Here is a 25,835-nt window from a genome sequence, read left to right as displayed (position 1 = left end):
AAGTGTCTAATTTGTGGTTTCAGATCAGATCATGCTCTCGTGAGTTGTGAAACTGAGTCCCGCAATAGGCTCCACTCTCAGCAGGGAGTCTGCTTAAGATTCTCTCCCTCTGCCCTTCCTTTCACTTGTACTCGTGCATGTGTGCTCTATCTAAAAATAAACAAATCTTAAAAAAAAAACCTGACCCAACTACAGTTGACCCTTGAATAACATAAGGGTTAGTGGAGCCAACCCCCTGCACAGTTGAAAATCTTGTAACTCCCCTAAAACTTAAATGCTAATAGCCCACTGTTGACTGGAAGCCTTGCTGATAACATAAGCTGTCAGTTAATGCATATTTTGTATGTTGTATTATTATATACTATATTCTTACAATAAAGTGTGCTGGCAAAAAGAAAATGTTAAGACAATTATAAGAAGAAAAAAAATACATTTATAGTACTGTAAAAAATCTTCATGATTTTTCATGATTTTCATGAACCCATGCAGTTCAAATCTATGTTCAAGGGTCAACTATATGGGCTAACTGATCTCGAATATATTGATAAAGGGAGATTGAAAGTTAAGAATGGAAAAGTATGTATCATGTAAACATTAGTCAAAGAAAAGAGAAAGGAGACTCCAAATAGAGAAAATTACCAGAGACATGGGGACATTATATAATGATAAAAGTAAGTCCACCAAGAAGTCCTCACACATGGCCGGTGGGGGTGGAAATGGTACAACTGCTCTGGAAAACAGCTTGGCATTTTCTTTTAAAATTCAGTATGCACACACCATACAACCTGGGAGTAGCACTCCCGGAACACATATCCCAGAGAAATGCAGACAGACGAAAATGCACACAAAACCCCGTATGCAAGGGTGTCTAGCAGCTTTCTTTGCAATAGCCACAAACTGTAAGCAACCCAGATGTCCTATAACGAGTGGCTGGCTTAACAAGCTGTGGCACATTGTGCCATGGACACCACTCGGTAATGAAAAGCACTTAACTATTGATACACGCAGCAGCCGGGGAGGAATCTCCAGAGAATTATGGTGAATGAAAAAAGCCAGTCCCCCCAGAATTACAACTATGATTCCATTTACAGGACATTCTTGAAATGACAGAAATAGAGGTGGAGAAGAGATTAGCAGTTGCCAGCGGGCCAAGGAAAGGGTGGGGCCGAAGGGAAGCAGGTCTGGTTATGAAAGGCCAACAGGAGAGGCCTTCGTGGTGGTGGATCTTATCAGTATCCTGGCTGTGATCTTGTACCCTAGTGTCACTGGGGGGAAGCTGGGTAACACAGAATGTCTCTGTTATTTCTTATAAGCACATATGAATCTACATGATCCTTTTATTTAAATTTTTTTTATTTTTGAGTTTTATTTTTTAGAGAGCATGAGCAGGGGGAGGGACAGAGGGAGAAGCTGGCTCCCTGTTGATGTGGGGCTTGATCCCAGGACCCTGGGATCAGGACCTGAGCCAAAGGCTTAACTGACTGAGCCACCCAAGCACCCCTAAATCTACATTATCTTTTTTGAAAGTTTAAAAAAAAAATACGCCAAAAGGCATAACATCAGGTGCTCGGGGAGCCATAATAGTTCAGTGTATGGACTGTGAGTGGGAAGCAGGGTTTGCGTGACTCCAGTTGGAGGAGGCAGCAGACTGGATGCTAGGAGGGAGGGGTGGGTGGAGGCGGGACAGGCTCCAGCTTCCACATAGGGTCCCGGCTCTTCCACCTGGGCAGCCCCTCCAGGCACTCCCTGGTCACAGACCTTGAGAGGTGCCCTTGGTCGGGCTGTGCTGTCTGACAGCTGAAAGGTGTGAGCCCCATAGAGGTGTCATTAGGATCTCACGGTGGTCGAAGAGCTCGGGTGGAGGACAAGCTCAGACCTCCGGGTCCTCCACACAGAGCTCCTTGCTTTTGCCTGACCACCCGCAGGTGTCAGAGCCAGTCTCTGCAGACAGAAGTGACCAATAAACTTGTCAAAGGCAGAGCTGCAGGATCACGTTACGTGTAATGCCCTGCGCTTCGTGTTCACTTATCTTGTTATCTTCGGGTCAGCAAGCAGCAGCCAGCTCCCGAGGTTTCAGAAAACTTCAACTAAAATTCAAAATTCAGAAAAGTATTCAGTGAGTGATTTGCTCTGTTTTTCCTGAAAATAGACTGAGGAGTTCTGTTTTCAGCTCGTTGGAGCTGAGCGAGAGCCACCGGTCTCCAGGGGGTCCTGCTGCCCCTTGCTTGCACGCACACAATCTCTAGTAGCAAAGGATTCGTCCCTCGTGACAGTTGAGAGGCTTCAGCTGAAGGGAACCCAGTTGAGCTGAGGTCTTTGGGCCCCCGCCTGGTTCGACAGTAGAGCCCTGAGGTCTGCCGTTGGAGGAGGGCTTTCTCCTGGGTGGGAAGAAGGTCCAGACACAATTGTCACTCTGGACACCCAGCGAGTACTGCCCAAGGCGGGCCGTGTCCCCCGTGACTGGGCGGAAGCTTCGCGGGGAGGGTTTGGGGGCCTCCAGCTGCCGTTGAGGCAAGCTCATGGCACATGACTAGGAGAGAGGTGGGTGTGATTCTGTTTTGTTTTGTTTTGTTTTGTTTTAATTCTCTTTTTGTCTGAACTCCTGACTTTCACGGACAGGATTCTGTCCTGGGGCATCTGTTACTTGCTTTGCATGGAAATAGGATTGAATCCCTTGTGTCTTACAGGACGGAGAACACCCCGATGATTGCTGGCCTTGGGAAGGTAAGCCTTGGGGAGCTCGGACAGAGCGAGCAGGTGCTTTGTCTCATGTGCTTCGGGATAACCCGAGTCTTCCCCCGGGGGAGTCTCTCCTCCCACAGGACCGCTGTGCGCCCAGCACTCCGACACCAGGTGTGGGTGTCGGGGCAGCGGTTTCCACTCAGAACCGTTCCGTGACACCAGCTGGGTGTCCTGCAGTCTAACTCAAGTCTGACCCGCCTGCCTGGACACAGTGTCAGACCCCACAGGTCAGGGGCTCAGGCTCACCGGACTGCCCCACCCGGCCCCACTTCAGGGACCAGTCGGAAGTCCCAGTTGTCACCTGTGCTTCTGCTGGCCAGCTCCGCCTGCAGTTCCCATGACCCCGCCCCGGGTTCAGTGAGTTTGCCAGAACAGCTCACAGGACTTACAGAAACACTCGTCCCAGTAGATTCCAGGCTTATTGTGAAAGGACATGAGAAAGGAGAGATGACCATCGGGACCGGAAGAAATACGAAATACGCAGGGCAAGGTGTGGGGCGGGGCACTACCCTCCCAGCGCCCGCACATGTCCAGCAAGCAGAAGCTCTCCAAACCCGTGCTGTTGGGGGTTTTGTGGAGATTTGACCAATCACCCACTCCAGGTGTAGCCCCTCTCTCCTCTCTGGAGAAGGGGGAGGGCTGGGAAATTCCCAGCTTCTCATCATGCCTTCCCGTGCCCGCTCCATCCGGGAGCCCCGGCGGCGTCACCCCTTTAGAACAAGACACTGCTGTCTCCCAGGAAATTCCAAGGGCTCTAGGAACTCAGCGTCAGGAACCGAAGGCCAAATACCAGAACAAGAGGTGCTCCTGGGGTCTTATCCCTGAGGCAGTTACGGGGCCTTCGGGAGCTCGGCGCTGGGCCCCGGGCGGAGACCTGTGTACTTCTGTCATCCTGCAGCCCATCCCCCAGCGGCTTTACCGGGTGGCCAGGCCTTGGGGAGACCGTGTTCACGAGCCCAATAAACGGACTGATGTTAGAAGAAGCCTCCAATTGTGTCGTCACCCCCGAGGTGTAATTCTGAGGTCTGTGGAGGGGCCTGCAGGTGCTTAGCGCTGAACGGGAAATGCTCTCGAAGCCTCTGCTAATGTGGGAAAGGCGGCGATGTCCGTACGTAGAGACCGTCTGACAGGTCACGGATAGCCTGGGCCGGGGCCTTCTCTCCAGCCCAAGCCCTGGCCGCCCCGCCTACAAGACGCAGCTTCCCAAAGCGATTTCTCATGACAGCAGCGCCCCAGCACACTGGCACCTTGCCTGGCTTCTGTGACCTGCCGCCACCGCCACCGCCACCGCCACCGCCCGGCCGCCCTCCATGCATGCACTCGCGCCCTTCACACACTCAGCTTCCCGAGGCCCCTCCCCGGAGCAACGTCCCAGGCCATGGCCAGCTGGCCAGCGTCTGCCAGGCTTCCCGCCACCCCTTTCCCTGTGTGCTTCCTGAAGAGCACCTCCTGCCCGTGTCCTCTCCACTGGAATGTCCCAGCCTCCACAGGCCTGCACCCCCCCCCCATTCCTGACACCCAGGCTCACTGATCCTCCCTCCTCTCCCCTGGATCCCGCAGGGGAGGCCCAGCCCCGTGGGCCAGCACAGCCGCTGCTGGCCCGCCCACCGCTCCTTTCCCCTCTGCCCCTGCCAGGCCTTCGCCTCCTCGCTGCTGGCCGGCCTCCCGGCACCATCCCAGCCTCCTCCGCACAACTGGTCCCTGGTGGCACTCGTCCCGGCCTGCGGCTCCACCAGCAGCCTGTGCTCAGGGCAGGTCCTGACCCTTCTTTTGAGGGACCCAGGTGCTTGACATTCTGCTTGGGCCCACGTATGCATCTCCTCCCTGGCTCCCCTCACCCCTCACGGTGCCTCCCACCACCCAGGACCTCATTGGGAAATCTGGGAGGTGCCCACCTTGTCCTTGGGCCCTGTACCTGGCAAGCCACCAGCCAGTCCCATCTCTACAATATATGGGGTCTGCATCTTGTGTGTCTCCGTGGCTGCGGACTCTGGGCCGGGACACCTGCCATGGTCCCTTCCATTCTCTGCACAGCATCCTGAATGACTGTTGCACATGCAAATCAGGGCATCTCACCCCCTTCTCAAAACCTCCATGTGTCTGCACTAACCCTGCCTGTCGGAGGCCCCGGGGCCCTGTCCCCCTGGGTTACCTCCTCCAGGCATATGGCCCTAAGCACCTGGCTCTGCTCTGCCCCCTTCACCCTGTGTGCCCCTCGCCCTGGGGAGCGCCCTCCCTGCCTCCCTGCCTTCCTGCTCTGTGGACTGGCTGTGCCTCGGGCTGTGCCTCGGGCATCAGGAGTGCCCTATCTCCCAAGGCCTGATAAAGTGAATTCCTGTTGAACAAGTGAGATAACTCTTCTCAAGCACTTACTGTGGCCCCAGGCACCTAGTGGTGCTCAATAAATATTATCTTGTTCCCATGTTCCAGGAAGAGAGCAGTTTGAAATCGGGCAGTCTCACCTCTACACTTCAAGGGTGTCATATTCTCCTTTGTTTTATCACCATTAAACGTGTTTTCTTGTATTGTGTCCCCAGGCCGCTGAGCTGGTGACCAAAAACTGCGAGGCTTACGAGGCCCATATGAGAGATGTTCGTGACTACCTGGAGGAGCAGCTGGAGGTGAGCCTGGGGTCTGCGGTGGGGAGGTAAGGGGGGACCAGGGGGTGAGCGCGAGGTGGGGAGGGGAGCGATGATCCTGGGGTCCACGGTGGGGCAGGAGATGGGGAGGGGAGGGGTGAGTGTGGGGTGGGGAGGGGGGTGGTGAGCCTGGGGTCTGGGTTGGGGATAGTAAGGAGGTGAGCATGGGCAGGGGGGCAGAATGGTGAGCCTGGGGTCTGGTCCACAGTAGGGCAGGAGAAGGGGGGCGGTAAGCCTGGAATGATCCCTGGTGGCAGGGCCGGTGGTGGGGGAGAGATGTGAGGAGGTGAGCCTGGGGTCTGGGTCTGGGGACGAGGAGGTGGGCTTGGGATGGGGGGCGGAGTGGTGAACCTGGGGTCCATGGGGGTGAGGGTGGGGTCTGTCCCCTTCCTCGATTGAGCTGAGGGTGGGGGTTGGCGCCCCCCCAGGCAGCAGGCAGGACAGCGGTTGATTGACTGGTGGTCCGGGGACTCTGGGGACGCTCAGGGGAGAGGCTAGAATCCTGAGTCCGGGGACCTCCCCGCCGCCATGGGCTCGAGACCGAGTGGTGATCGTCAGGGACGGGATGGAAATGCAGCAGAGCTAGTGGCTTGATGGCTGTACTGAGGAGAATTACGCGTATTCGGAAGTTTTTCTCCTAATTACCTTTGCTTTCCAGTCAGTCCCCGTAACGACTAATGTAGATGCTCATTGACGAACTAATTATTCTATGTGTTGAGGTTGAGATTTGGGCTCGAGGTCAAACAGCTGGGGGAGTGCGGTGTGCTCCGAATTCCTCATTGACTTTTCAGGCTGAATTTGATAAGCAGAGAATCCATCTGAACAGCCGATTTCCAGGGACCGAGCGACTCCCCAACACATGCAACTTTTCCATCCGGGGACCCCAGCTCCAAGGTGACGAGGGTTTCCCGGCCTGCGTGTGGGGCGGTGGGCGCTGGCGGGGCGGCTGTCCCCAGGAGGCTGTGGCCGCCTGTTGCGTGGTGTGCGGGGCGCACGGGGCATCCCCAGCTGCCGTGAGCACCAGGCGCGGGGCCTGCCCAAAGCTGACGGGGAAGGAGAGGAAACAGCAGACTTGAGGCCAGCTCGTAGCTCGGCCGTTTCCGTCAGCAGGTTTGACGTGATGATTTGTGGGGAGCGGGAGAGGAGAGGCGGTCAGCGTCAAGGTCTGACTCAGGTGGGGGCACTCGAGTTCCTGGGGTAACTGCCTCCCGGCTGGACACCGTCCGATTAGCAGGATCCAGAAAGTAAAACGTGGCTCCCCCACGGCCCTGGGGCTGAGTCCAGGCGGGGGCCGGCCGTGTGTCACGGAGGAGATTCCGTGTCCCCCGAGTGTGGGGTTGGCGCGGCCGCAGAGAGGTGGTGGCTCCCTGGAGGTAGTCAGTGAGACCCGTGTCCATATAAATGAGGCAGGTTCTTCTCCCAGTGAAGTCAGCGAGCGGGTTTGTTCCTTTCATCTCCGGGCTTGGGACAGAAGAGCCAGGTGCCCTCCCACTTAGTACGGGCAGCTCCCGTTGCCCCCACCTCTAGAAAACACAGATGTAAGCTGAAGTGTTACCCGGACCACAGATGACGCAGTAAGGCAGCTGCTGGGCGTCCTGGGCGTCTTCCTAGGCAGGTGACCGGAAATGGCACGTTTGAGGCCAGTTTTATGAGCCAGAATTGTGCCTAGGAGGGACCATCTTCTCTGGATCCTGTTGCTCTGTCACTGAGATGAGAGAGGCCTCTGCCCTGGAGACACCCCCCCCCCCCCCCCCCCCCCGCAGGTGGCACAGGGGATGGAGCCTCAGAACTTGCAGCAGGGGAAGAGGAGAGGTAGAGGCGGGGCCCTGCATGCACTCTCCACCTCACACCCCTGCGGTGTCTCCCCAGGCCGCCTGGTGCTAGCGCAGTGCAGGACACTGCTGGCCAGTGTGGGGGCCGCGTGCCACTCGGACCATGCAGATCGGTGAGTGCTCCACGCGGGGTCCGGGGTGCATCCAGCAGGCAGCCAGGCCTGGGCTTCCAGAGCTAGCCAACAGGGACGCAAGAAGCGACCAGATGTTGCAGGCCCAGGGGAGAAGGGGAAGCCCCAGCCAAAGGAGGTGTGGGAGGGAGGGGAGGGGAGGGGCAGGGTGGGCTGCAGGAGCTCCCTCTGTCCTCAGAGAGTGAGAGGCTTCCGCAGGGTTGTGACAGGCCAGGCTGGTTCCTGGTGGCCCCCAGGGATTACAGGCCAGGCCCCCATGGCCGAGGCAGGAGGGGAGGGTGTGGGGCCCGGGCATCCCTGGCAGTGGCCCGACCCTGGTGGAGGAGGAGCAAGGGTTCACTGTCCCCCTGCTGTGAGCGGGGGTCCTGCAGGGGTGGGTGCAGTGCCGGATAAGGCAGCCCGGGCCCCAGAGAGGGCAGAGCTGTGGTCACGGCGGGCTGTCAGGGTCTGTGGCTGGCGCCGCGGTACCCCGAGGGCTGAGGCTGGGTGGGGATGGCAGGGCCTCCTCGGGCCTCAGAGCTCCGCAGGCTGCCCGAGGGCGGGTGAGGCCAGGAGCCAGCATGTGGCACCAGAGTGGCTGTCGGGAGCCGTGAGGCCGGGGCCAGGCTGGAGTGCAGGAGGGTACAGTGCCCCTGGCCGCCGCTCACGGAGGGCTCAGTGCCCTGTTTCCCAGACGGGGAAGCTCAGGCACGTGCGGTCTGGAGTCTCAACAGCCACAAGATGAGGGAGAGGGGAGGAGGGGCTGAGGAGGGGACAGGTGTCCGGTGTGGCCCTGTTAGTGGGGGGGGTGGGGATGGAGGCAGACACTCAGGGCTCTGTGGGAGGCAGGGGCGCCCCTCTGGGATAGGAAGTGAGGCCACGCACTGGGGGAGGGCCGGGGCCCAGGAGCTGCGGCCATGTCACTCTCGCCTGCCCTGCAGGGGCCTCTGGCACAGACCCTCGGGAACCAGAGGTGGTGACAGTCCCCTCCCGCCCAGTCCTGGGCTCTGGGGGGCGTTTATCGGGACGGCTGTTAGGAGCTCTGTCGTGACAGCGACCTCTGCTGTGCTGTCCCCCCACCCCGGGCCTGTGCTGGGGGCGAGGGCGCCTGAGCAGTGAGCCCCGGGGGGAGGGCAGGGCTCCCGAGCTGCCCCACGGTGGCTTCACGGAGCCTGGTGTGCGTGGAGCCCGGCGCCCGGCGCAGGTGCTGTGGCAAACACACAAGTGCCAGGTGCGCCTCCACCTCCCGCGTGAGCCGCGCACCTCCTCCTCCTGGTCACTCCGTGTGACAGGCCTCGGCCTCGCCGACACGGTCCCGGCGGTCTTGCCAGGCCCTCGCGGGGCCGGGGCAGGGGCCACACCAGAGTCGGAGCTGACACGGGGGCCCCTTCGGACGGTGGCCCAGGGGTGTTTGGCAGAGACGGGAGCTGGAGGGTCTCCGGAGCCCCAGCTGGGGAGCTGGCCCGGAGCAGAGGGGGCGGGGTCCCTTCCCCAGCCCCCGGGGAGCTCGGCCTTTCCTGGCCGGCAGCTGAGCGGCCCCCTCGCCCCTGCAGGCCGTCCCCGGTGCTGCTGAGCTGTGGCATCCCCTTTGACGTGGCCCGGAACGCACTCCGGCTCAGCGTGGGCCGCAGCACCACCAGGGCCGACGTGGACGTCGTCGTGCGGGACCTGAAGCAGGCCGTGGCGCGGCTGGAGGGCCAGGCCTAGCGCCAAGGGCGCCTCACGAAGGCCTTCCGAGGGCTGCACCAGGTTGGCTCTCTTCTTGAGTTGCCCGAGTCTCGGTTTTGTCCCCGCAAGTGCTTAGAGGGCCGGGTGGGGGGCGGTCACCGAGTCAGTGCCCCCCGGGAAGTGGGGTGACCTGCTGTGCGTGCCACCCTCCCGGAAGGTGGCGTTTTTATCCTGAAGACAAAATGCTACTATTGACAAACGACTGTCAGCTGCTGCCATGGAAATAGGAAACCTGACTTTGCTGCCTCCGCCGGCCCCCTGCCCGCCTGCCCGTGTGCTGCGCGCTCTTGCTACCCCCCTTCTCAAGCCCTTCCTCGGCCGGGCCACCGAGGTCACGAGGTCAGGCCCCGCTCCCTGCTCTGCGCCCCCCTCCCAGGGCCGTCCTCGCTCAGCCTGCCCCGGCCACCCAGAGCCACCAGGCCCCACCCGCCTTTTCCTTTTGGTCACTGACTCAGGGCTCCGGCTCCGCCGGGGAGTCACGGGCGGGTGGGCACAGGTGACACCGGGTCGTCCCTGCGGCAGGAGATCACCTCACCCCTGACCCCGCTGGCGTCACGATGTCCACAGACGGATTCCTCCGTCTTCACGAGTGCTCTGTGGCGTTCTGATCCACCTCGGAGGGAGACACGTAACATAGGAATGATTCCTTAACTGCCGAACATTTTTCATGTGTGGTTTTAAGTGCAAAGAACTACATGGTGATGTTGAGGAAATGAACTAATAAAATATTCCAGGGCTGGTCTTAGACGTCTTATGGTTTCTCTAGCGGATGCTTCTCTGGGGGTCACCGATGTGCCTGGGCCGGCCACGGAGGTGGCGTCGGAGGGGTGTGTAGTGACCCCAATTTAATCGCTGTGCGATTAGGCTTCACCTTAAGAAATTCAGCCTGAGACCGTGTCTCTGGGACTCCCTAGACAGTGGGTCCGTGAAGGCGGCATCCTGCTGCTTCCAGGCAGAGGCCATGCCGATCCCGGGGTGCCCCGGCCTACTGAAGAGAACAGTCTGGGGAAAGATGTGGGGCAGCCTTGAGGACCTGGAGACCCTCACTGGCCTCGGAGGCCTTCCGTCCACCACTCGGGCCCCAAGCCCACAGCTGGCTCGGCCGAGCGGCTGCCGCCCAGAGGCTTACAGAGCCTCCGAGGCCTGGGCCAGCTGAGGGCCAGGACCCAGCACAGGTCTCCAGGAGGCAGGTGGGCCCTGGGCTCCCGGGGTGGAGGCCTAGTCATAGCTCCGGCCCGCGTGGTGGTCAGTTCCCCCAGGAGGGCCTCCCCTGAGTCTCAGGGGACCTCCCCCTGGGGCCACACAGCCTCGGGGCTCCAGTCCCGACAAGAGGAAGCAGATGGAAGGATGCTGGTAACCGTAACCCCCACCAGATGCGGGCAGTCCCTCTCGGGATGAGACAGCACGTCCCTTGGTGCTTACTCCGAAGCAGGCCGAGGCACGGTCCAGCCACGGGCAGCACCTGCCAGCCAGTGCCCAGCCCTGACCCGAACCCAGCGCGGACTTTCCCCCGGGCCCGGGCCCTCTGCCACCGCAGCTCTGGCCCCGGCAGGAGTGGCTGGGGTAGGACTTCGAGGCCCAATCCCCGGGGCCCGCCCCGTCCCCCCCTGCCGCCTCCCATCTGCCCTGAGCGCCGCTTATCGGGTAACCGGAGCCGGGAGGCGCGTCCACGCCTGAAACAGGAAGCCCGGGCCCGTGCGTGCGCCACGACAGCCACCGGGCGGCGGGGCTGGAGGATGGAGGGGCAGCGGGCGCTCACGGCCGCCCGGGCCGGGGACCTGGCCACCCTGAAGCAGCTGCTGGACGCGGGTGCCCTGGGCCCAGGCATCGTCGACTCCCTGGGGGCGGGCCTGGTGCACCACGCCACCCGGGCCGGCCACCTGGCCTGCGTCAAGTTCCTGGTGCGGCAGGCCCGGCTGCCCGGCAACCAGCGAGCCCACAACGGGGCCACCCCGGCGCACGACGCCTGCTGCCACCGGCGGGCTGGCCGAGCTGTGCTGGCTGGTGCGAGACGGGGGCTGCGGGCTGCAGGTGAGTGGGGGCGACGGGGGCGGCAGGGGCATGGGCCATATGGGGCCCTCACCGACGAGGGAGCGGGAGCTGTGAGCCGGGTAATCGGGGCCCCTCGGGCCCCTGGGGCGCCGCAGCCCTGGGCTCTGTTTCGGGGACGCGCTCTGCAAACCCCTGCGGCACAGGCGGTGGTGTCTGTGCCCCGCGCCCGCCTCACCCCGAGCAGCACAAAGCCCATGAAAGCCAAGGCCGCCCCCTAAGCCACCGCGTGTTCCTCTGTGCGTCACAGGCAGCCACGTGCCCTCCCGCGCCCTCCCCCACGTCGGGGTGTCTGGCCTTGCCCGGGGAGGGGGGCGTGCCAGTGTGCCCATCAGGCCGGATCCCCGGGGCCTGTCTCCCAGGGGGCCTAGAACGGGGTCCGTAGAGAACCAAGTGGGCTGTGGGCACCTGCTCGTACGACCGGACGCACGGCCCCGCGGGGGTGGCGGGTGAAGGGCCTCCAGGGCCCAGTGACCACCTTGGCAGTGGCCTTTCTACCCTCCGAGAAGTCGCACCGGGTCTCAGACAGGGAGGACTCAGTGGTCACAGCTTGGTGTGCAGCTGGCCCCATCGGCTCTCCCCACAACCCGAGGGGCAGCCAGGGGGCGGGCAGGTAGGGGCCCAGCCGGGGTAGGAGGCAGAGGCCCCGCGGTGGGGCCCAGGGCCTGCCATGCGTGTGGGGGGCCAGTGGGAGCCGAGCACAGGCGAGGGCCAGGCCTGCCGGGAGGGAGGGCCCCGGTGCAGCAGGATCGGGGCTCTGGACCCCGAAGACCTGGACTTGTGTCCCGCCACCTCTTCCTTCCAGCAGGCGCCTGGCTCCGCTGCAAGGGGAAGAGCAGAGCTGTGGGGGCGGGGGCGGCGGGGTGGAGGGGCGGCCAGCACAGGCTCACCCCTGCCTGCCCCCCCCCCCCCCGCAGGACCAAGACGACTCGGGCGTCTCCCCCCTGCACCTGGCCGCCCGCTTCGGGCACCCCCTGCTGGTGCAGTGGCTGCTTCGGGAGGGCCATGCGGCTGCCCTGGAGACGCTGGAGGGGGCCCTGCCGCTGCACCACGCGGCCGTCAGCGGAGACCTGACCTGCCTGAAGCTCCTGGCCGCCGCCCACGGCAGGTGAGGGGCCGCGGAGCCACCTGTCTGCGTGGGAGCGCTGGGCGCGGGGTGGCGGGGCAGAGGGGGTGGGCTGGTGGCCTGCGAGGTGGGCCCTGCAGGGGGCTCACGGCGGGAGGGGGGGGGCGTGGGCCAGGGCATGGGCCGAGGGCCGATGAGACCCAGCAGGGCAGGGGACACGCACACCAGGTGCCATCATCTGGCTGCGCCCAGGGGCGGCGACGAGGGCCGGGAAGCTCCCTGTGACCGGGCAGGACCCCAGTTCCCCTGGCTGGGAAGCTGGGCACCCCCAAGTGCCCTGAAAGGAGCAGAGGCCCCCATCAGGTCACCCGGATTGTCCTGCCTCCTCGTGCCCTCCTTGCACTGTCGGGGGCCCCGTGCCACTGCCCAGAGTGGGTGGAGGGGCTCACGGGGAGTGGCAGCATCGGGATGGGCCCGGCTGGGCGGGGGCAGCCTCTCCTCCAGTCCTGAGCCCGCACTAAAGGTGCTGAGTGCACAGTGACGGGCCTTCTAGGGGGCCTGCCCGGGGCCTCCCCACGGCCTGTCCCCGGGGCTGCTCTCCTGGCCAGGTGTGGGGCTAGTGTCCACCCCACGCCGGACCTGGCCTTTCCCCCGAGCCCCCTTTCCTCCCGCCGTGCCTGCCTCTTCTCCCCCGGGGGGCCTCTTGCCTGGCGGGAAGCCTGGCTCTCAGGCTGCCCCACACTTGCTGCCCGACAAGGCCAGTTCTGTCCCTGGTCCTCCCGTCCCCCCTTGGTGAAAGGCCTGGCCCCAGATCCCCAGGGGCGCTACAGTTTTTACAGTAGTTTCTACCATTTAAAACCCAGAGACTTCACATCAGAACGACCCATGTGCACGTGATGTGTCCTGCCCTAGTGCCCACAGGCCCTGGCAGTGACCGCGGCAGCCAGAGGTGACGTCTGTGCCACCCAGGGATGGGGTCGGCCTTGGGTAGGCGACGGTCCCTCCCTGCAGCATTTCACCCAGCAGGGCGGGGGACACGCAGACCAGGAGCGCACCCGGCCCTGCAGCAGCTCAGAGGCAGAGCGGGTGGGCAAATCCCATGACCTCTGTCCGTCCACGCCAGGGCCTGGAATGCAGATGCCCGGCCTGGGCGCTCAGGGCTAGCGTCCCGCTCACGGTGCCCCCATATGCGGAGCAGGCCTGGGCTCTGGAGGCTCGATGACCCGCCTGCCGCAAGCCCCGCTGGGCTGTTCACCTCCTAGCAAGCCCCAGCTCCGTGAACTGCCGAAGGGCTTGATGAGCATGTGCAGAGCTGGAATCCAGGGGGAAGTGCTGCTGGTGCCCTTGGGCAGTGCACACCCTGTACAACCCTACAGGCGACCAGCTAGCGGCCCCTCAGCCAGTGAGGGGGGCTGGGCACAAATAGGCCGGCCAAGTGCTCAGACCCCCCTCCCCCGGCCTTTGGTTGGAGCAGCCCCCGCCTCCTGCAATCCCCCACCGAACACCCCCTGAGCCTCACCTTCCCTGACAGCGGCGTGAACCGGCAGACATGCAATGGGGCCTCCCCGCTCTACCTGGCCTGCCAGGAGGGACACCTGCATCTGGCCCAGTTCCTGGTGAAGGACTGCAGTGCCGACGTGCACCTGCGTGCCCTCGATGGTGTGAGCGTGCTGCACGCTGCCGCCGCCCGCGGCCACTACTCGCTCGTCGTCTGGCTGGTACGTGGGGGCGTCGGGGGGGCAGGAGGCTCCAGGAAGGCTGGCAGCTGCTCCTTCCTCAGCCCCAGAGCTGCCTCCGAGCAAGCAGGGCCTGGCTGGGGTGGGGCTCTGCCTCTCTGGGCTCAGTCCCAGGGAACCTGGGGACCCACGGGGCCGTCGGGGGTGGGACGTGCCTGGCTGTCACTCTGAGCACCCCTGTGTGCTGGCCCAGCCTGGGGCTGCAGGTTTGACTGGCAGTGGCCCCGCAGCACAGCGGGGACGTGCAGCAGCGCCCCCAGGGATCTGGGGAGCCCGCCCCCAGGACTCCCGCTGGGTTTCCTGGTGCTTGCTCGGAAGCCGCACGGGGCACCGGGCACCTGCTCCTGGCCCTGACCTTTCGGCCACTCGCTCCTGCGGCGCTGCTCAGAGCCCCCAGCCAGTCCCTGCTCTCTTCCCTTCTGGACCCGTGGAAGGCTCCTTCGGGCCTCTTTCTGGAAGGAAGCCCCGAGACCAGGACACAGGCTGGCCCAGGGTGGGGGGCGCCTCTGACTTCTGTGCCAGGCCCCCTCCTTGCCATGTGCCCCGCCCAGGAGGCCCAGGAGCAGTCAGCGCCTCAGCCGGTGGTCCTCCCCCACGTCCCCCAGGTCACCTTCACCGACATTGGCCTGACGGCTCGGGATGACGAGGGGGCCACAGCCCTCCACTTCGCGGCTCGAGGTGGCCACACACCCATCCTCGACCGGCTCCTGCTGATGGGTGCACCGGTCGTGACGGACTCCTGGGGTGGGACCCCCCTGCACGATGCAGCAGAGAACGGACACGTGGAGGTAAGGCGGGCGAGGTGGGGGGCTGCGCAGGGGGGCCCCGAAGCCCCCGGAGCTGGCAGGCCTGAGGGCTCCCCATGCCCGTGCTTCCTGGGAAAACATCCAACCCGCTCAGCAGCCCCGTGGGAGAGCTGTCGTGGGTCCCCCTCCACAGATGGGCCAAGTGAGGGAACCAGACTGTCTGCCTGGGAGCCAAACCCGGGCCTGCCTGGTGCGCAGCCCTCCCCGGCACAGAGGCCCCGGCCTGCGTGGGGATAGCCCTGGGCCGCTGTGCTCTGCGGAGAGCCCGGGAGCAGGGCCGCGCCGGGGGCAGGCTAGCCCTTTCCCATCACCCAGGAGATCCGGGACTCACGTGGCCCAGGCCCTTAGGAACCGGACTTGGCAGGGGTGACGTTTGAATATGTGAGGTCCGTCACTGAAGGGAGGTAGACGCAGCCACCGGCCCCCGGCCCCCCGCGCACTGACCTCACACAAAGGCAAGGCCAGATGGAGAGCAGAGGGCGGGGCTCCTCGGCCTGCGCACCCACGGGGCACCATCTCCCACCTCCCCGGCGCCCGGGGCACAGCCTGCTGCAGCCCTGAGCCCCGTGCCAGGCAGGGCTCATCACGGGGGAGGGTTTTACTGAGATGCCACTGAGTGGCTCTTGGGGTCCAACCCAGAGCATGCCCGGGGTCCCGGCGGCCCAGCGTCAGGGGTCAAATAGGGTAAAGCACAGCAGGAGAGTCCGGGAAGGCACTCGCTCCTTTTGAAGAAGGTGAAGGAGACCCCATCAGGCTCACGACAGCACTGATGAGAATGGTCCCTCTCTGGCTCTCCATCCTCCCCACCCTCCACCCCAGCCACTCTCCCTCTCTCCTCCTTCAGACACCACTCAGCCCTGCAGGCTCGCTCCCCCCCCCCAACTCCCCACTTCCCACCCCTACCTAGACAGGGAGGGGGGCGGCGGGCAGGAGGGTGGGGTGAGCCTCAGGCGGGGCTGGGCCCATCATCAGCAGCCTGGGAGGAGAGGGTGAGTCTGCACACGCCCCTGCAGCCGCACAGCTGTTTGTCCCGCCACATTAGGACAGGGACCCCGAGTCCAGAGGGACCCGAGGAGCCCCAGCCCGGCCAGAGAACGCGAGGTCTGCATGCCCCTTGGCCACCACTCCCTCTGCCGCTGTGTCATTTAAGAGCAAGCCAGAGATGTCATCACTGTTTTATCTAGAAACACTTTAGCAGACATCTCCAAGAGATAAGGGCTCCTTTTGTTTGTATTTGTTTTTTTATCACAGTTTGAGGCCATTATCACACCGAAACACAGTTCATAGTGAGGTCCTGCTCTCATCTCAGGTCCAGCCGGCTGGTTGTGTCCAGCATCCGCTTCCCTGATCGCACCGTAACCAGGGGGCTGAACAGGAGCCACACACTATTGATTTGTCTGTTGAGTCTGTTAATCCATCAACAGTTCCAGAAATATACTTCGTCCAGGAAACCTAGGATTATGCTTGATCTCCCCTGCAACTTTGTTTTTTTTTTAAGATTTTATTTATTTATTCGTGAGAGACACAGAGAGAGAAGCAGAGACACAGGCAGAGGGAGAAGCAGGCTCCCTGCGGGGAGCCCAATGCAGGACTCGATCCCAGGACCCCGGGGTCACACCCTGGGCCAAAGGCAGGTGCTAAACCACTGAGCCACCCAGGGATCCCATCTTCCACAACTTTAAATTCTTGTTTTAGAATAGTTTAGGATGATTTTAGATTTGTGGAACCACTGAGACACTAGTACCAGGCAGAGTCCCCCTAGACCCGCATGCATTTCCCCCTATCATTAGCAACTTAATTACCATGGTATATTTGTCACGATTGATGAACCAAAACTGATACAGTATTTCTTCTTTTTTAAAAAAATTATTTATTTATTCATGAGAGACACACAGAGAGGCAGAGACACAGGCAGAGGGAGAAGCAGGCTCCCTGCAGGACTCGATCCCAGGACCCCAGGGTCACGCCCTGAGCCAAAGGCAGATGCCCAACCACTGAGCCACCCAGGTGTCCCTGATACAGTATTTCTAACCAAAGTCCATACTTCATTCAGATTTCCTTCGTTTTTAAAATATTATTTTATGGGGGAAGGGGGCGTGTGCTCAAGAGTGAGCATGAACAGGGGAGGGGCAGAGAGGGAGGGACAAGCAGCCTCTCCACTGAGCATAGAGCCCAACTTGGGGCTCAATCTCATGACTCCCACACCAAGACCGGAGCCAAAATTGAGTTGGACACTTAACTGACTAAGCCAGCCAGGCACCCCCAGATTTCCTTAGTTTTTACCTAATATCATTTTTTTCTGCTTCAGAATTCCCTCCAGGATACCACACTACATCGAGTCCTCAGGTCTCCTTAGCCTCCTCGGCTGGGACAGAGTCCCCTCATGTTTAAGAATAAAAATTTGGAATAAAGAGCTTGTGTCCTAGCAGCTTCTAAAGGGAGCAATGATTGTTTAGCATGTTTTTGTTTTATTATGTCACAGTCTTTATTCTTTGAATGGTGTGAATTATGCCAATTACGTTTTTAGTTGAGGTAAAAAATATGTAACATAAAATCTACCCTCCTGGGGCACCTGGGTGGCTCAGTCGGTGAAGCATCTGCCTTCAGCTCAGGTCATGATCCCAGGATGGAGTCCTGGATCAGGCCCCCCACTCAGCAGAGAGTCTGCTTCTTCCTCTGATCCTTCCCACTTTTGTGCTCTCTCTCTCTCTCTCTCTCTCTCTCTCTCAAATAAATAAATAAATAAAATCTTAGAAAACAAAACAAAAACCTTACCCTCCTAAGTGTACAGTGCAGTGATGCTAACTATGTGAGCATTGTTGTCCAGCACAGCTCCTGGTTCTCATCTCTCAAAACCGAAACCTGGGCCCCATTAAACATCCCCCTGCTCACCCCTCCTCCAGCCCCTGGCATCCACCTTTCTACTTTCCGACCCAATGAGTTTGACAACTCTAGGAACAGCATATGAGTGGAATCAGACAGTATTTATCCTTTTGTGACTGGCTTATTTCACTCAGCACCACGTCCTCAAGTTTCATCCGAGTTGTAGCGAGGCACAAGATTTCCTTCCTTTTTTTAAGGCTGAATCATATTCCATTGTGTGGATGGACCTCATTGCCTCTATTCATTCATCCACCAGGGGACACTGGAGTTGCTTTTACCTCTTGGCTATCGCGAGCAATGCTGCAACGAATATGGGTGTGCAAATATCTCCTCGAGACCTTTCTTTCTACTCTGATTACTTTTAAAAATGTTGAACCAACCTTGCATTCCTGGAGTAAACCCAACCTGATCATGAATTGTTACTTCTTATATATTGCTGTATTTAGTTTGCTAACATTTTGTTTGAGATTTTAGATGCGGTGCATGATGCTAGTGCAGTGGTTCTTAAAGGTGTCTGGATGCAGGGAATCTCCAGGACAGGTTGAAAAGAACCCAACACCCAGGTTCCACTGGCCCAGAGATCCTGGTTTGATTGATCCTGGGTGGAGCCCCCAGGTATCAGGACTCTTTACTGCTCCCCAGGTGATTGTGATGTACAACTTCAAGAAGCATCTGTGTGAATAGCATTAGCTAAGCTAATCTAGAAAGAATTCATAGAGATGATGGTTCTTACAGTGGTGATTTGAACATGGGAAGGAGTGGGGTTTCTGTTCAGAGAAAGAGGGCTAGACATGGTCAGACTCTAGAGCAGAGCAGAGAGCAGGAGCTAGGGCTGGCAGTGAGGGGTCACTGGTGACAGCATGGAACTCGTTTTAATGCTGCATCAGGAGGCTGCTGTGAGATCTCGAGAGGAGGGCTGTTTGGAGGAGGGCATACTGGAGGAAGTTGCCGTAAGATGGGGTGTGGTCTGGGTCTCTGAAGATGAAGTGGAAGAGGAAACGATGGGAGACAAGTGTAAATAAGGTTCTCTCAGGGTTCTGATAAGTGGTTTTAACTCATCAGTGGTTCTCTACCTAACTTAACATTGCCGCTAATTCAAGAAGCGAACTTACCACTGAGTGTTGTAGGAGTTCCTAGAGGCATTTGGAGTATGACTGCCTCAGTTGACTTTCTGCTCCTATGACAGGTGCAGGTGAGTGCTGGTTTATTCATCAGAGCCTCTGATGTCTGTTCACTCTTCTGCATTCAGATACTCACCCATCTGACACAGTTATGGAGCACCTGCTCAGGACATGACCAAGGATTCAAGAACCACAAGAGTATATTTGGCTCTCAGGGCAGTACCCTGTGCAGTGGGTGTTGGAAATTTCAAGGCTGTTTTTTGGTTGTTACAGTAATTGAGGAGCACGTGTGGTGGAGGGGACACCAGGGAACCTGCTATTCCCCAGGCGGTCCTGCAAATGACAGAAGAGTCCCATGCCCCACACAACTTCCCAGTGGATCAGACATGCACGTAGGTGGAAAACCTGTTTATAATGACCCGAGCTTTGAACCCAACTCATGTGTACATAATTATCTAATTTTTGGACCTAAATTTAATTATTATATACACACACCTTAATATTTTTCATAGTGTCATAGTGTCATAAGACTTTTCCAAGAATGGTCCTGCTGTATATGTTGAGGGAAGATAGTACTTTGTTTTTTATTTTCTTAAGGTTTTATTTATTTATTCGTGAGAGACAGAGAGAGACACAGAGACACAGGCAGAGGGAGAAGCAAGCTTCATGCAGGAAGCCTGATGTGGGGCTCGATCCCAGGACCCCGGGGTCATGACCTGAGGCAAAGTCAATCACTCAACCACTAAGCCACCCAGGCATTTCAGATGGCATTTTGTTTTATTTAGCATTTTACCATGAACAATCACTCACTGTGTGGCAAAATGGCATCACCAGTGGCAACACCAGTCTCCTGCATTACTCTCAGATGTGCAGCGATTCTACAGACAGTACGCTAGAGGATGCTTTTTCAAAGTGCTTGTAACCATGATGCTCATTTAACTATAAAATGAGCCTGTGTCAAAGATTTTTATTTAACTCATTAAGAAGAAAGCAAGTAAGTCATATAACCAGGAGTAAACAAACAAACATTTCACAGGTAAGGAATAATGAAGTGAATTCACAAATAGATGCAAAACCAGTCAGTATTGACAGGGACACAGCTGACTGCACTCCACTGCACACATTTTGTGTTGAACCTTTCTCTGGACAAGAGTCATTTGTAATATGAACATTTTTGGGCAACTTGCAGAGTAGTTGGCTCTAAGGCAGTGAATGAAGGGGGAAATAACCAGAAGTCTCAGCAGGACACTCAGTAATCCGTTTTGTCCACTTGAGTGCCTTTCTCAATTTTTCATGATACAGACATCAGATTGTCTTTGGCGCAGCCATGCCCAAATACTCACATAGTAAAATGCATGCTTTTTAAATTATAAATTATTTCTCTTTTCTCCTTTATATTTGAGTATAATAGTATTTAAAAATTGCTTGGGCAGGCAAATTTCATTATCAATGGAGTTCGTGTTAGAATAGTGAACGGGCTGTCTGGAAATATTTCTAATAAAAAGAGGGCATTGGGACTGATGGCAGGGAGGACCCTGAGCCAACTTACCCTTCAGATGTCTTCCAGCTCTGCATTGTCCTGTGATGCTCCTCTGTCGAGGGTGCCAGTGAAGATCATAGGCTCTTAGAGCCATTGCTGTGAATCCAGGAGGCCCCACTTCCTAGCAGCATGACCTTGAGGAGGCTTCCTGTCCTTCTCCGTGCCTCGTTTCCTTTTGTATAATGAAGGCACAGTAATAAACCTCACAGGGGGACATTGGGACTGAATGAGTGGTCCTTGTGTCACTCCAGAATGGTGTGGTCCTTGTGTCACTGCCTAGTGCAGTGAGGTGCATGGGAAGGGCTCGCTTCCCCATCTCTTGGACAAACCTTCTCCAGGGTGTGAGCAGGATGGTCTCCAGCAGCCCCCAGCTCTCTGTGTGATGGGCTTGAGCTTTGCAAGGTACAGCGTAGAGACCAGTGGCAAGAAAGGGAGCAGGAAAGCTTGCAGGGTGGGGATGAGGCTGGAAAGGGGATGGGGTCACCATATTTAATGTGTTTTATTTCTGCAGTTAAAAAAAAAGCCATCTGGCATGGTTGTGTTCCATTCAGTCAAGAAATAAAGGCTTATTTAAATGTATCCACAAATTTACCACTTTGTCATCTTCATTCCTCCTGGCATCTCTGGCCTTCCATATGGAATTGCTTGCCCTCGGTCTGAAGCCAATGCCTCAGCTGTTTCCTCAGTGTGGGTGTGTTGCTGGCAAATTCTTTGTTTCCTTTTGTTTGCCTGGAAGCACCTTTATCTCATTATCAGTATTGAAGGATATTCTTGCTGGGTATAAAATTGCTGCTTGGAAATTTCCACTTATTATCCTTTAGTGCTGGGAAAATGTCATTCATTCATCACCTTGTGGCTTCTACGAAGAAGTCAGCTGAGAGGGGCCACTGTTTGAAGAGAATCGTTCTTTCTCTTGTCAATTCTAAGGTTTTTCACTTTGGTTTTCTGCAATTTCACTATGGATATGACCTGAAGTAGATTGTTTTTTATTTCTCCCACAAGGGATTGCTTGAACATCTTGAACTTGTGCTTTAGTGCTCCCATAAGTATTGAAAACTTCCCAGCCACTAGCCCTTCAGATGTGACTCCTGCACCCATTCTGTTTCTCCTCTCTTTCTGGCGTTACTATTATATGTATTTCAGACCGTCCTGTGTCAACGGGTGTTTCTGCTTTTCTGCTTTTTATTTTTTTTGGTCCATGCTGCACCTAGTTTGCTGCCTCTGACCCATTTTCTGTTCACTCATCCTACAGCTTCAATTTTTAACTTGGTTGTTATTCATATGTTCCTGACCTATACTAATAGTCATTTTTCAAATCTACCGTGCCACTTTTCAGAGTGTATAATTCCATGCCTAAATTTTCAAGCTTGACTTTTATTGCCTTGAAAGCAGTAAGCACAGTTGTGTTCTATCTGTTAGTGCTTGGGTCTGTGGGTCTATTTCCTTGTGGGTTGGGTCTTCTGGTTCTTTTTCTGGTATCTTCTTTCTTTGTGCTCCTGGCTTCATCTGACCATATGCTGGAACTTGTATTTGATAAACAACTTTTAGGAGTCATGTGAGGTCCTGGATGATATCTTAGTTGCTTCTGATTGTCAGGTACACATGGGAACTGTGAGAATGGGACCTTCTCAGTCCACATTCCAGGGTCAAGGTTCCTTGGGCCCCTGAGTGAATGAAAGGAAGCAGAAGGTTGGATGGCTTCTGGTTTACCTTTACTCTGAGGGTAGAGCCCTCAGCCCCCCCAGTGCTAGGTGATAAATCAGAGCCCACCTTTAGAGGACCCTGAGCTTTTCTGGTCTCCCAGAAAAGGCCATGAGGCTGCCATGAGTCTGTCAAAAAAACCCACTAAGGATATAGCGATTTCTCCTGCATCGGCCTACTCTTAGGACAGAAACACTTCTCAGCGGTGGGTTTATCCCTCCAGATTTTCCATGTCTTCTGAGCTTGGCCTGGTCATTCCTCACTTCCTTGTTGCCTCTTTGATGCTTTAGGAAGGCGACTTTTACATTTAGTCCACATTTTATGTTGTCCTTTTATGTTGTTGGACTTGTTTCTTGACTCCCTGATGGGGTCCATCTGCCCACCTGTTTTGCTGCTGGCACAGCCACCTCACAGATTTGCAGACTTAAATCTCAGTCATCTGTAATCATCCACTCCCTGCTCACAAATCCAGCGGTAATCAGGCCATATAAACAGAAACCAGTTCTGCATTTAGAGCCCAGGGCATAGACTACTAAGGCAAGGTCAGGATCAGGCTGCCTAGCCAGGATGCTGGCCGTACCACCTACTTACCAGCTGGGCCTTGGGCAAGGTCCTTAGCTGTTGGTGGCCTCAGTTTCCCATCTGTGAGGTACAGCATGGCGCCTGCCCCCCATCACACCTGCTGGAAGCCATGGGCATAGGCAGGTGGCACAATGGTCACAGGTGTGCCCCTCCCTGCAGTGCTGCCAGACGCTGGTCTCCCACCACGTGGACCCTTCCCTACGAGATGAAGATGGTTACACAGCGGCAGACCTAGCAGAGTACCATGGACATCAGGACTGTGCCCAGTTCCTGCGGGAGGTTGTCCGGCCGGTAAGCGTCATAGTCCCCACCCATCCCTGGAGGCTGGGGCAACGGGGCCACCTGCTGCCCTGACAGCCAGGTTATGGAGAAAGCTCACTGTGAACATCACGCTATTCTTAGGAAAGGGCTCTCGGGCCAGAACAGAGCCAGTGCCTCAAGTCAGCTGGCTGAGTGTGGGACTGGGCAATGGCAAGGGCTGTGACAAGGGTCATGACAGAGCCATGATGGGGCTGTAGCAGGAGCTGCGATGGGCCACGGCAGGAACCATGGCAGGGTCCATGACAGACCCTGGGCCAGGGCCATGACAGTGGCCAGGCTGTTCCGGGACTAGGGCTGGGCTTGTGGCTGGACCTTGGCGGGAGCGCCTGGTGGGGGACACTGTCAGATGGAAGCTAGCCCGGGGGTGGGAGCAGGGCCCTGAGTCTTCAGTGAGGTGACCCCAGTAAGACAGGGCCAGCCCCCTAGCCGTCCAGAAGGCAGCAGGTTCCAGTCTTGGTGCTCCCATCTTGGTGTGACCCTCATGGCGCCATACCTCGCTAAGCCACTTCCCCATCCATAAGGACAAGGATCTCATTTGTCCTGCTGGCCCCACCCCCAGCACATGACAGGTCACCACAAGCATGTGTTTGATGAAGATGATCAAATGGGTGTGTGAGCAAATGGATGAACACAGACAAGTGGGTGGGTGGACGGGTGTTCTTGTGGGTGAAGTCAGCCGTATGGTCTGCGTGGAGCCAGTCCCCCAGGACCCTCACACCTGTCCCTGTCCCCAATCTAGTCCTAGGGAGCTGCTATGACAAATTAGTCCCAACCTGCCACCCTTTTGGAAAGTGTCCCTGGGATCACATGGCCCCATTTCCAGGTGAGAGCACTGAGGTCCACAGAGGAGACCCCTGCCACTTGCCAGATCTCACTGGGGGGCTGCTGTGCCTCTTTTTCCCTCGAGAGCATCCAGGACCAACTGAGGCAGAGCTGCAGTCCTCCTTGGTCCTAGGCCCGTGGGACAGTCGTTACCCCACTGCTGGCAAGGGCCTCTTGTCTGCATTACCCGAAACCCACATATTTTTGGCTCAGGTTTGCGGAGTTTGTGGGACTCGGTGGGTTCCCAGTGTAGCGGGCAGAGCGTCACGGGCCACAGGCTAGGAACGTCCCGGCCCCCCCTGGGTCCCTCGCGGCCCCTGTGCCGTCACGGGGCCCAACCTGGAAGCTGAGATCAGGAGGCGGGGTGGGCGCTGCTCTGCTGCGCAGCCAGGCCTGGGCCTCCTGCCTCGGCCCTCAGCCCTCCATGCCCAGGCCCCGGCACATCTGCTAGACGCCCCTGGCCATGTCGCTCAGCTTGGTTGGGGGGCCGGGTGCTGGGTGCTGTCCTGACGGCCCATCTCAGGCTGTCCTCGCTGTCTCCCCAGTATCACCATGGGATTGAGACAGCATTCTGTTCTCTCGGGATTCTCCAAACCCGTCTGGGCTGACCATGCGGCCCCCGCCCCAGCCTGCAGACCGGCAGTGCCGAGCCCGTCCACACACCCTGGGCTCTGGAGGCTTCCTGCTGCATTTGCAGGGGGCTCGGGGAGCCTGTGTGGGACTCAGGGTTATGCCAGGCCCTCACCACCGGCTGGCACGCCACGCCGCCCACCCCGCCACCTGCCTCACAATGCAGGCTTGGCTCCGCGGGAGGGCAGGGTGTCAGCTGTGGGTGCCCGGGCTGGGGAGGGGGGTGCCGGGCGCTTAATGCAATATTGATGGAAATGCAATATCCAGAGGTCGCCGTGCCGGCCTCTTCCCACGCTGCGCTCAGGGGAGGTGGTGAAAGCCACACACCGCAGCCCACACCTGTCCCCGGGGAGCAAGGCCGGACGTAGTGGTGAGACCTGCCCCGTGGGAGGTGCCCCGTCACAGGTGGAGCTGCAGGACCTGCGTTCACCTGCTGTCCAGGGTAGGCCCTGCCCGCGGCTCAGGGAGGCCAGGCCCTGCCTTGACCGCCCCACCTTGGCCTTGGCCACGTCTTCCTGCTCCCTGGCCCTCGAGCACCCCTCTGTACAAGGAGGGGTTGGGCCTCTCTGACCTGGGTGGGCAGGGGTTAGGGGAGCAGGTGCCTAGCGGCTGGGCTCCTGGCCACAGGGCCGGGTTTCAGTGAGGTCCTGGCCAGGGGGTGGCGTTTGGGAACAGCCGCCCTGGATGGCGAGCACGGCCCTCCAAACGGGGGGAGCCAAGCCCCCCAGCATCTCCCACAGCTTCCGGGCTGCCCTGCATGCCCTGAGGCCTGTACGCATGCCCATCAGGGTAGGAGAGGCTCTTCTGGGCCGGGGAGTGCTGGCGGGTCCGGAGCATCTCCGAGCCTCAGTTTCTCATCTGTGAAACAGGATTGAAGAGTCTTGTGGCAGGAGATGCTCATCAGGCACCCAGCGGGTGCTCATTCCCTCCCCTCGGTCCAGAAGGGCTCTGGGACCCTTTCATCTTAGCTGGGGAAGCAAGGCCCCGAGAGGGCAAGGAACTCCCCTGGGCAGCCTCCTCTCCAGAGGGGCGGGGCCCGGCTGCGGGGCCAGTAACCGAATCTCAGCCGTGGGGACCGGCGCCCGGCGCCCATCTGTGGGTCATGATTTTCTCAGCCCGGGTGGCGTTACAAGCCTGTAACCCGGCTCACCAAGCTGTCCTCGATGTATAATGCATGGCGGGCCCGGCGTTGCTCAAATCTCACCAAAAACACAGGAAAGGAGGCAGCGGGCCACAGGAAGGGCGCCAGTCGGGGCCCAGCTCACCGCCCACCTCGGGGCAATTGCCCGATTTGGAGGGCAGCGCACGCCCAGCCATCGGAGCCCAACACCTGAGCTCCTTCAGCTCCTTGCAGCGTGGCGAGGGTCAGAATGTGGGACACGGCAGACAGGGCCCGGTTAGGATCTCAGGTGAGCACCACGCCAAGGAGCCTGTGAGGATCTGAGCCCCACCAGGGCCCGGCCCTGCCAGGGAGCCTCCATGATTTTCCTCTTCCTTACAGGTGGGGAAACTGAGGCCCAGGGGGTG

At 58.6% G+C, this 25,835-nt stretch overlaps 2 protein-coding genes across 9 annotated transcripts in view; both read left to right on the top strand.

The window, feature by feature from the left end:
* SCLY (selenocysteine lyase) overlaps positions 1-9,802 on the top strand; it is a 36,582-nt gene extending 26,780 nt beyond the window's left edge. For 2 of the 8 annotated variants that reach the window (XM_041766063.1, XM_041766060.1), the window contains exons 8-12: positions 2,688-2,724; positions 5,280-5,363; positions 6,173-6,275; positions 7,251-7,326; positions 8,877-9,802. In XM_041766063.1, coding sequence (XP_041621997.1) covers positions 2,688-2,724; positions 5,280-5,363; positions 6,173-6,275; positions 7,251-7,326; positions 8,877-9,030 — 454 coding nt within the window. In that variant the 3' untranslated portion in view covers positions 9,031-9,802. Of the gene's footprint in view, positions 1-2,687; positions 2,725-3,640; positions 3,786-4,377; positions 5,241-5,279; positions 5,364-6,172; positions 6,276-7,250; positions 7,327-8,876 lie in introns of those variants that run through there. The other 6 variants (XM_041766064.1, XM_041766065.1, XM_041766061.1 and 3 more) reach the window with 5 other exon arrangements.
* A 133-nt stretch (positions 9,803-9,935) lies between these two features.
* Positions 9,936-25,835, top strand: part of ESPNL (espin like) — a 29,261-nt gene continuing 13,361 nt past the window's right edge. The window contains 6 exon segments of the mRNA XM_041766057.1: positions 9,936-11,018; positions 11,020-11,082; positions 12,018-12,208; positions 13,698-13,884; positions 14,508-14,690; positions 22,695-22,826. Coding sequence (XP_041621991.1) covers positions 10,425-11,018; positions 11,020-11,082; positions 12,018-12,208; positions 13,698-13,884; positions 14,508-14,690; positions 22,695-22,826 — 1,350 coding nt within the window. The 5' untranslated portion in view covers positions 9,936-10,424.

Source organism: Vulpes lagopus, chromosome 8 (genome assembly GCF_018345385.1).
Source record: "Vulpes lagopus strain Blue_001 chromosome 8, ASM1834538v1, whole genome shotgun sequence".
Taxonomy (NCBI): Eukaryota; Metazoa; Chordata; class Mammalia; order Carnivora; family Canidae; genus Vulpes; species Vulpes lagopus.
This window is presented reverse-complemented; position numbering and strand designations above follow the sequence as displayed.